The 10800-nt window shown below is 39.5% G+C and overlaps 1 protein-coding gene across 1 annotated transcript in view; it reads left to right on the top strand.

Moving 5' to 3' along the window:
- The first annotated feature begins 6906 nt into the window (after nt 1-6906).
- RBM11 (RNA binding motif protein 11) overlaps nt 6907-10800 on the top strand; it is a 14321-nt gene continuing 10427 nt past the window's right edge. Inside the window, exons 1-3 of the mRNA XM_004711316.2 lie at nt 6907-7076; nt 8400-8562; nt 9858-9930. Of these exons, the coding sequence (XP_004711373.1) occupies nt 6978-7076; nt 8400-8562; nt 9858-9930 (335 nt within the window). The 5' untranslated portion in view covers nt 6907-6977. The remainder of the gene's footprint in view (nt 7077-8399; nt 8563-9857; nt 9931-10800) is intronic.

The following is a 10800-nucleotide window of genomic DNA, read 5'->3' on the forward strand; positions in this document are numbered from 1 at the left end:
GAGGAGGTCACATACAGTTCCTTCTTTCCTACCCACTCTTCCTCTATGCTCCCGGTATCACCACTCACACCACTGGGATCATCTGCCCTAGATTTCCTATGTTTCCAGTTCCTATCTATACCAGTGTACACCCTCTGGTCTAGCCAGACTTGCAAGGTAGAATTGAGATCATGATAGTGGGGGGCAGAGGAAGCATTTAGGAACTAGAGGAAAGTCGTATTTTTCATCTTTGCTACATCGCACCCTGTCTAGCTCGTCTCCTCCCCAGACCCCTCTGCAAGGGGATCTCCAGTGGCCTACAAATAGGCTTTGGGTCTCCACTCCGCACTGCCCCCGTCATTCACTATGTAAGATTTTTTGTTCTGATGATGCCTTATACCTGATCCCTTTGACACCTGGTGATTGCATAGGCTGGTATGCTTCGTCCATGTGGGCTTTGTTGCTTCTGAGCTTGATGGCTGCTTGATTACCTTCAAGCCTTTAAGACCCCAGAGGCTATACTTTTTGATAACCGGGCACCATCAGCTTTCTTCGCCACATTTGCTTATGCACCCATTTGTCTTCAGTGATCCCTTCAACACCTCGTGATCACACAGGCTGATATGTTCTTCCATGTGGGCTTTTTTGCTTCTGAGCTAGATGGCTGCTTGTTTACCTTCAAGCTTTTAAGACCCTAGGTGCTATATCTTTTGATAGCCGGGCACCATCAGTTTTCTTCACCACATTTGCTTATTCACCCGCTTTGTCTTCAACGGTTGTGTCCGGAAGGTGAGCATTATAGAATGCCAATTTAATAGATGAAAGAATTCTTGCGCTGAGGGAGTACTTGAGTATCACAAAACTTCTATACAGCCACAGCAATCAAAATAATTTGGCATTGTGTATGATATAAAAAGAGTTTTCCCCAGCTTGTCTCCCCCAAATATATGTCAGACCTAGGACACTGAGTGCAACTAATGGTAAATGATTGTAGCACATTCTGAAGCAAGCTGCTTAGAAGTTATCTCCCTGAAGACATTCAGCCATCCAGAGCAATCAGACACTTTTGCTTATCTCACCACAGATGGGGCACACTCCCTGCTGCTAAGGACAGTGGATTGCTTTTCCTGGAGAGCTCAGAATAAGTCAGGACACCAGCTCAGTGACAACCAAGGTTAGGCCATCATCCTGAATCTAGGATCTGCCCAGCTTGTTGTCACATATAAACCCGTAATCCCTCCTCTTCCTATTGCTGTACACCCAAAGATCATCCCCCTCCCATTGCTGTTATTGCCTATGTTACTACCCCTTCCGGTGATGTATGTCATTACCTGTAATCGGGCAGGGGGAGGGGCATGTCTTGCATGCCCTCAAGCATATATAAGTCTTGATTAGAAATACATCTCTCCTCTCCTCGTCCAGCTCCCTGCTCAGACCTGGCTGCTGAGACCATGGACATTCAGGAGGTGCACATGCTACCATAAAATGTGTCTGATTCTTTTATTTTACTCTATCTTCAATTTCTCTTATTCTCTATGACTTTACTATAATCTTTATATATTATAGCCAAACAATACAGACCCATGATTGTTGACAGGGGCTGATTTACCCTGGTTCCCCTATACCTAAATGCAGAAATACATCCAAGCACCTGCAGATACCTGATATTTGACAAAGGAATAAAATACATTTAGAGGGGGAAGAGATAGCCTTTTCAATAAATGTACTGTAAAAAAGTGATTGCTACCTAAAAATGAATAAAATAGGATTCATATCTAATACCATGTCCAAAATGGAAGCCAAGATGGGTTGAATATTTACATATAATCTAAATATAATGTCTAAAAATATATCTGAAATTGTAAACAGCACTGACACAAAATAGGGACAAAATTAAGGGCCCTAATACAAGGCATAAATACACCAAAAAGCAAAATGAAATACACCCACATTACAGAAAATCAATTAAAGTACTGGAACCTCCTAAGATATATTTATGTACATCAATATACTTCATCAAAAGAATAAAAAGAGAATTCACAGAATTGAAAAAAATAGCAATAATATATCAGATAAAAGTATAGTTTCAAAAATATATAGAAAAATACAACACCTTAATAAGAAAAACACAAATAGTCCAATGAAAAAAAATGGTCATAAGACCGGAATAGACAATTCACTAAAGATTGTGACATCAAGGTAGCCAAAAATCATATGAAGATATGCTCACATTCATTACCTGTAAGAGAAATACAAATTGAAACAACAATAAGATACTACCTCACACTGACACTCTTAGCAAAATTCAAAAACAAAATAAAACAACAACAACAACAACAATAAAACCCCAGAAAATATAAATGGTGGAGAAGATGTAGAGATGGAAATACTCATACATTGTTGGTGGGATTGTAGAATTGTACAACCACTATGGGAAACAATATGGTGCTTCCTTAAATAAACAGAAATACAAATAAATGATGATTCTGTAATCTCTCTATTTGTATATACCCAAAAGAAATAACAAATAAAACATGAACAGACATATTTACACCCATGTATCTTATAGCGACTTCTATAATAGAAAAAAAATAATGGAAATAATCAAAACCTCTGTCTGTGGAAATAATCAAAATGGATAAAGAAACTTTGCTACAAACACACCGAGAATATTATGAAGCCTTCAAAAACAAGGATGAATCTGTCTAACACCTCCTGGCATGGGCAAAATTTGAGGGTGTTAAGCTCACCAAAGTTCGTCAATCTCATAAAGAAACATTTCATGAAATCAGTATTATAAAGCAAAACAACAACAACAAAATAGCTTCCCACCAACAGAAAATAATTTGAAGACTACTAGGAGTCCAGGGCGGGGGAGGATGGGGCGAGAGAAGGGACTTAGAGTTAAGGAGGGAGAGTGATTGGGGAGGAGACGAGGAGGAAGAAGAGGAGCAGGAGGAAGAGGAGTGGGGGAAGAATAATGGGAAGGGGAAGGGAAACAAGAATGAATGAATGAATGAATGAATGAGTCACACACATGGTGGGAGGGGGTTTACTGGGATACCATCATTGTTTTGATGAGATGACCTGTGCAATTACATGTAGTATATGTTTCTTTATATGTTTTATATTCCACAGATAAAAGGTAAAAAATTAATAAAAATAACATTTTTTTTATTTTAGTAAAGACAGAGAATTGTCACAGTCTTAAAAACCTTCCAGATTCTTTACCCATTAGACCTAAATATGAGCCTGAATGTTCTATGAGGCAGGACAGTAACACTGGAACACTTAAATTATTTTGTGGCTCACAAGCTAGTTTCAATAACATTCAGTCAAAGGCACTCCAAACTATTTTACAATTAAAAATTGTGAAAACAGAAACAAAGAACCAATGATAATGGAGGATGGAGTTCAAGCTGTGCTGAAGGCATTAGGGAAAACACGCCTCTGGGAATGGATGGCATACCAACTGAAATGTTTCAGTGGGCAAAGCACTGGAAGCACTCTCTCATCTGGGTCAAGGCATTTGGAAAATGTCTACCTGGCCAACCAACTGGAATAGATCCATGTCATACCTTTTCCAAAGAGATGATGCAGAAATTATAGAAGTGATATAATTAATAACACATGGAAGGTAAATTTTGCTGATGATAGTTCATATCTGTTGCCCCAGGACATCATCAGGGAGCTTCAAGAAATTCAAATCAGATGCAGAAGACTTGGCAGAGGATTATCGATCATTGCTGACATCAAATGGATCTTTGTGAAAGCCAAGTATACCAGAAAGATGTTTACTTCTGTTATATTGACAATGCAAAGGCATTTAATTATGTAGCTCATAACAAACTATAGATACAGTTTTGAAGAATGAGAATGTAGAACGTATTGGGGTTCTCATATGCAACCCATATATAGACCAAGAAACAGTCACTCCAACTGAACAAAGGAACACTGCATGGTTTAATATAAAGAAAGGTAGGTTTCAGGGTTGTATTCTCTCACCATATTAATTCAATCTGTATGCCTCCCCGCCCCCCAAAAATCCAAGAAACTGGCCTGTATTAAGAATATGGCATCAGGATTGTAGGTAGGCTTATTAATTACCTGCAATACACATAGGACACAACACTGCTTGCTGATCGAGGAGGAATTGAAGCCCTTGCTGATGAAGATCAAAGCCTGCTGCATGGATTGCAACTTAATGTAAAGAAACCCAAATCCTCAAAACTGAACAAACATAGTTCCTCATGATAATTGGAGAATAGACTGATGCTGTCAAGCACGGAATCGTACTATCAATTCTCATGAAAGAAGCAGTCAAAAAATCAAATGAGAACTGCAAACGCCTCTATGAAGTATTGACGAGCAAGGATGTCACTTTGAGGACCATGGTGTGACTTGATACTTTCCACAACCTCATATGGATGTGAAAGTTGGACATTGAATAAGAAAGACATAAGAAGACTTGATGCATTTGAAGTATGGTATTGATGAAAAATATTGAAAATACTACAGACTGCCAGAAGAACAAATACAGTTATTTTGGAAGAAATACAGTCATAATGCTTCTTAGATTCAAAGAATGTGGCAAAAAAATAATTGTTCGTTTGTTCACTGACCTTGCTAAATATGAATATTACCAATTATCACACTCTTATTTTTGTCTCTTCATGTGGTTATAGGGCTCATTATTCTGGAGTACTTAATCCTATGCTACACTGTATACATTATTTTTTTTCCCAGAATAAGACCCAATATTTATTTCTTTGGTTGATCTCTTTACATTTAGGTACAATCCATAGTAAAAGGTGTTAGTCTTTGATTCAAGTCCTTATTGCTTTCAGAAATGAGACCCTCTTCCCACCTCTTCTGTTGTGTAGCTCTTGAGTTTGATACAGTGATGCAACTGCTTTTGTATCACTTTCAACAAAACTTGCTTTGCATTAATGATTGTACTCTCTAATCGCCACAATCTCTTGGATCTTCCAATTTCTTGACAATAGAAGAGTAAATGTTTCTTGTGTTTTCATCAACTTTTTGAAACATTTCCATTTGTATTCTGTCAATTCCTGGTGCATTTTGTTGTAGTAGTTGCTTTTGCTAATACCTTCAGTGCACTTTCCTTCAATATCATTGGTTCTTAACCTTATCCTATTTTTTTAAATGGTTGAATGCCAACCATTTTTGCCACAGTTCCTGTGTATTCCTTCCATTTGCTTTTGATGCTTTCTGCATTCAATATTTTACACAGAATATTTCAATATTCAAATTGAGGCTTGACTCATCTTTCATTTCTTTCAGTTTATAGTATGTTGAGTATGTTCTTATTCTTTGGCTTTCTAGCTCAACATATATGCACATTATATACAATTACAATACTTGACCGTTGTCTTCTTGAGATGTACTTGAAATTTTTCTTCAGCTCTGTTACTCCATCATTTCTTCCATTTGTTTTAGCTACTTTAAGATCTAGGTCAAATTTCACTCTTTTGTTCTGACCTCCACTTTTGTATTTTATTTTCTTCCTGTTTTCTTAATAACCTTTAATATTCTTCATGTGTGATGTGTTTCATGTCATCCCATAACTCCTCTGGTCTTTGCTTGTCGGTAACCAGTCTGTTCTTGAGATGTTGTGGGCTATACTCTATGTTTTATTTAGGCTCTATAGTGAGGAGGAGGAGGAGGAGGTGAGGAACAAGAAAAACATGAAGAAGGAAAGAGGCAGAAACAGTGAAAGGATGAAATGGAAAAAGAAGGAAACATCATTTACAGTAGATTTATTAAAGCACTGAGTTTCTGAGAATGGTTTGTTGCTCCTTCCTTTCAATTCTCTTCATTGTTCTTAGGATATTTAAAAATCTACTTTAGTTGAGTATCAACTCCTTACCCTGGTACACAGGGTGCAAGTACTCTACTTAAACCTGCTACAAATTAATAAGGAGCCCAGCGGCATAGTGGCTCACCTCCTCGCTAATAACGGAAAGATAGGAGGCACGAACCCATCAGCAGCCCTCTTACATAGGGAGAAAAAAATATCTAGGGATCTGCTCCTATCAATATTACGGTGTAGGAAGCCCTTCGGAGCGATTCTATTCTGTCATAATGCATTGCTGCTATTCAGAATTGACGCCACAGAATACAAAAACAACAGCACAAATGTCCATCCTCAAAATCAGTCTTACTCTTCCTTACTAGCTTTGATCTTCAAAGGCCTTCTAGCCCTGGACCCACAATCTCTGTGGCCTTCTTCCTCACCTTCCCCAGGGAGCTCAACCGGAGTAAACTTAAATTCTAGTACTCTAGTGTATCCAAATTAATTATCCAAAAATAATTCTCGGAAAATGTACCCAAACGCATACATGTATGCATTCACTCTTCTTTTCAGAAAACTTTAACAAATGATTTGATTTTTTTTTATGTCAAATGATTTTATTAATTTACTTTGGAGACAAATTAATCTTCCTCCACCACCTGGGAGTTCCAAAGTACATTTCAAAGACGGGAAACATACACTGCATGGAATGGACACCGACTCATAGGATAGAACTGCCCCTGGGAGTTTCGGAGACTGTAAGTAACTCTTTATGGGAGTAGAAAGCCTCCTCTTTGCCAGCGGAGTGGCCGGTGGTTTGGAACTTCTGACCTTGCAGATCCCAGCCAAACGCATAACCAATGCTCCATCCTCATTGGCATTTTACATAAAGTGTTCCCTGACCAATCCGGTATCAACCCTTCTGGAAACAATAGGGGGCACCACAATAGAGGGCAAAAGTCCCTGAGGGACACATGCCCCAGTTGAGTGGCCCACTCTCCCACACTCCGGGCTCCAACGTGGGCGGTCCCGTCAGACGTGGGTGTGGCCCTGGGCTCGGCCCCTCCCCCGACGCGCGCATTCCCGGTGACATCCACGCGCCCTCGCCCGCGCCGGCGTCCGCGCGGAAAAAGAGTTGGCGGGTTCGCCGCGCCAGCTTCATCCTTGGGCGGAGGCCGAAAGGATGTTCCCGTATCCGGAGGAGGAGGTGAACCGGACCCTGTTTGTGGGGAATTTAGAGGCCCGAGTTCGGGAAGAGATTCTTTATGAGTTGTTTCTTCAGGTACGGCTGGGGGCGGGGGCGTTGCCGGGGCGGGGCGCGTCGGGCCGGGCGCAGCCTGGGGGCGGAGCCACTGCGCCTCTGGGCCGCCGGGGCCCCTCCCCTCAGAGCTCTAAGCCTAGATGGCTTTAGCCTTGGCGTACCTGTGACCCTGGGAGTGGCTGGGCGATGGAGTGGCGGAGGGTGCGCCCCCAGGGCCACCCCCACTGCAGAGCTTTGCGGCTGCACTGGGACCGGGCGCTCCCAACCCCCACACCTGAGTCCGAACTCCTGTGAGGCGCCTTGGGCCTTGGGCTCTGAGAACAGCCATGCCACTATCCATTTTTCAGGTGATAAGCACTCCCCATGCTTTGCATCTGCAACAAGATTGATCCTTAGCTGTGTTTCACTATACAGGTGTGTGAATCAATCCCATCAGCCCTTTTGTGGCTTTGAGATTTTGAAGCCCTTTGGTAATGAGTTACTTTTGCTTCAGTTTGAAAGATGAAATTTGATTTGGGCAGCCAAGGTACCTGTTTAATTGGTGCCCAGGCCTTTTGGTCTATGCTAGATGGCCTCCTGGAAACTTCCAGAGACTTATCATCTTTGTAATCTGTTCTTAGTCTGGAAGCTCCACTGGGACCTATTCACTTTAGGTGACTCTGCTGACCTTTGAAAGACCAGAGGCATAGCTTCCAGAATCACAGCAACACACAAGCTACCACAGGTTGACAGACTGACAGACAAGTGGTGGTTTATTATATGTAAGGGCTTTGTAACTTTTCACTTATAAACAATACACCTATTTTAACATCTTAAAGGTATGAAAACATTTTCCCCTCTTTGGGAATACTTTTTAAGTGAGATTACTAGATCAACAGACATGATACATTTACTTTCCCTCGTAAGGATTTTGAATCTTCTTAATATAAAAAACATAGGTTAGGATATAATTTCAACTTTTTTTGCAGGTAGCTCAAATCAGCATTGAATTTTGTCATTTTTTTTTTTTTAATTTTGTATTATAGACTATTATGGATAGAGACAAAGTACTATGTTAATCTTAGATTTATATGCTGTTACTTGGTCTGTAAAACTTAAATAAAAGTGGTAAAACTGTCCCTTTAATACTTGAAAATGTTATCTCTAATTGTCTATTTTAACACTCTACATGCTTCCTTGTCAGCTCAGAAAACACCAAGAAACTGAGAATATTATGTTTATTGTTAAGAAAATGCATTATTTGTAGAGATGTAGTAACAGCATTGTTCCCCCATCTAAAATTGAATTTGCTTACAAGAAGAGTCTTTAGATTTATGAGAAAATGATTTTTGTATTTCTTTATAGGCTGGGCCATTAACCAAAGTGACTCTATGCAAAAGCCGAAAAGGCAAGCCAAAGTCTTTTGGATTTGTCTGCTTTAAGCACCGAGAATCAGTGTCTTATGCCATAGCTTTGCTGAATGGAATCCGTTTGTATGGAAAGCCAATAAGTGTGCAATATCGATTTGGTAGGTCCTGCTGCTTGTGAAGCACAATTGTGATGTGAAACTCTATTTTATAAAGTGTGTGTTTTTTAGGTGATATATTCAGAAATGTAAGCATGTTACATATAATTTAAGACCAGAAACAGTAATACCCTTATGGTCTCTTAATGTCTCTCAGAACAGCTGTCTGGTCCATAATCCCATAATTTATGGAATTAATTAGTTTGAAAATTACCTTGCCAACCATACAGCGTCTTTTCTATATTGAAATGTCCTATGTTCTCTTTTAGTGCCACCAGCACCTTATCTGTGAGTCTTTCTATTGACGCCTAGAAATTCTGAGTGAATGGAGGACATTAAACTCTAGCTTGTATATAACAAGATTATTACTTTCCTTGTAATCCCTGATTTTGTGTCACTGCTGCAGTTTGTTATCAAACATCTGTAGGAAAATAGGCTAGGCACATAAGTCTCTCTCCTAGGGAAACTAACCTCTACACATTTCCCTTGGATCTATGCCTGCAAAAGCGTCGAGTGGCCCTTGCTTGTGATAGAAGATACTACAGAAGATAGATGGCCTCAAAACACCTATCCTGAATGCATGTCAGAGACCGATTGCCTATGATTAGATATCCAAAGACCTTCATGTTTGGGGCACTAATAGAGGCTCTGGTGTAGTCCTGGCAGTAGTTCTTGTTTTCCCTTCTCTAAAAGCTGTTAGGCTTACTAATACATCAGCTTTATTTTGTGTGTTCATCTCTTGCTGAACTAAAATAATAATAATATGGGTAAGAAACCATACCTTATTGCAAAAGAAAATTGTTTATCTTGAGAATTTTGTTTTGTTTTAAATACCTTTACAGAGAAAGCTGATTGCAGCTTATTCTCAAGTACTCTCCAGCTGTCTATCCGGCACAGACTTGCACAGTGGGCCGGGATATATTCTATTCTGACGCATCCTAGCCAGCTTTTCAGCATGCTAAGTAAAATTACACTGGCTTGTCAGTGCAGTTTAGAACACTCATGGCTCTATACTGGCGGCAGATAACAATGATGATTGCTTATGTTTGGTGTAGAGGGGGCTATATGAACACATTAATCTGTAAAATGTAAATGAACTAAATATACTATGAAGATTTGAGAGGTCAAATATTTATACATATATCTTATATGAGGATGGCATTTTAAGGTACTTAAAATACTTTTAAGATAACACCATATGTGAATATTATGTCCCTTTCAGTGTTAGGTTATTTTGTGGTTTAATGTTGAAATAACTTATAACAGAAAGTAATCTGTTCCTCTTCTTCTTTTTTAAGGGAAATATCACACTTTTGAGCCAACTAATCTATGTTTTGAGAACGGTGTTAAGATAAATTCACATAGCTACAGGTAATTAAAATAGTTTTCACTAAATAAAGCAAAAAAAAGTTCTTGTGTAAGATTTCTTTTATATATTCTGGACTGTTCTTAAACCTTGTTACATAGATACAGGATAACATGAATGAACTTGTTTTTTTAACCATGAGAAATAAGCATTTACATAGTAAAATGACTATATAAATTCATATATATTTTGTCAGTCTAGGTAAACTAGAGAAACAAATCCATAGGAACTCATGTGTATACGTGAGAGGTTTATATAAAGGGTAATTGTACATTAAGAAAACATCCCAACCCAGTCCAGTCTAAGCCCATAAATCCAATATTAGCCCATATGTCCAATACCAATCTATAAAGTCCTCTTCAGTCCCATGAAACACATGCAATGACACTGAATTCAGGATGAGCACAGGCCAGGGGTTAGAAAGTCTATGGATCCAGGGCATTGCAAACATCTCACCACTGGCAGGGCTCTCTATGTGGCTTCTCCGGCTTCAGAGGTCTGGTTGCATCAGGGCAGGACCATGTGGCTTCTCCAGCTCAGGGCACTAGTGTAGTTCCATGTGTCTTGTCAGCTGCAGTGTCTCCCAGGGAATGTAGTAGTGAGAGAGTATCTCTCCTGCCTCCAAGGAGGAAATAATGGATTTCCCAGAATTCTCAGGAGAAGGCCATGCCCACACAGAAGCCTCATTGGCTATGATCGGATTGATAGGCTAGACTCCACACCTACACTCTTAATCCTCAAATTGACAAATGATTATATAACTGTCACAGAATTATGGTACCAGGAGTGGGGTACTGGAGAAACAAATCTTTTTTTTTTTTTAATAATTTTATTAGGGGCTCATACAACTCTTATCACAATCCATACACACATCA

Source organism: Echinops telfairi, unplaced genomic scaffold (assembly GCF_000313985.2).
Source record: "Echinops telfairi isolate 266 unplaced genomic scaffold, ASM31398v2 ScPeMD7_7469;HRSCAF=8507_0, whole genome shotgun sequence".
Classification (NCBI taxonomy): domain Eukaryota; kingdom Metazoa; phylum Chordata; class Mammalia; order Afrosoricida; family Tenrecidae; genus Echinops; species Echinops telfairi.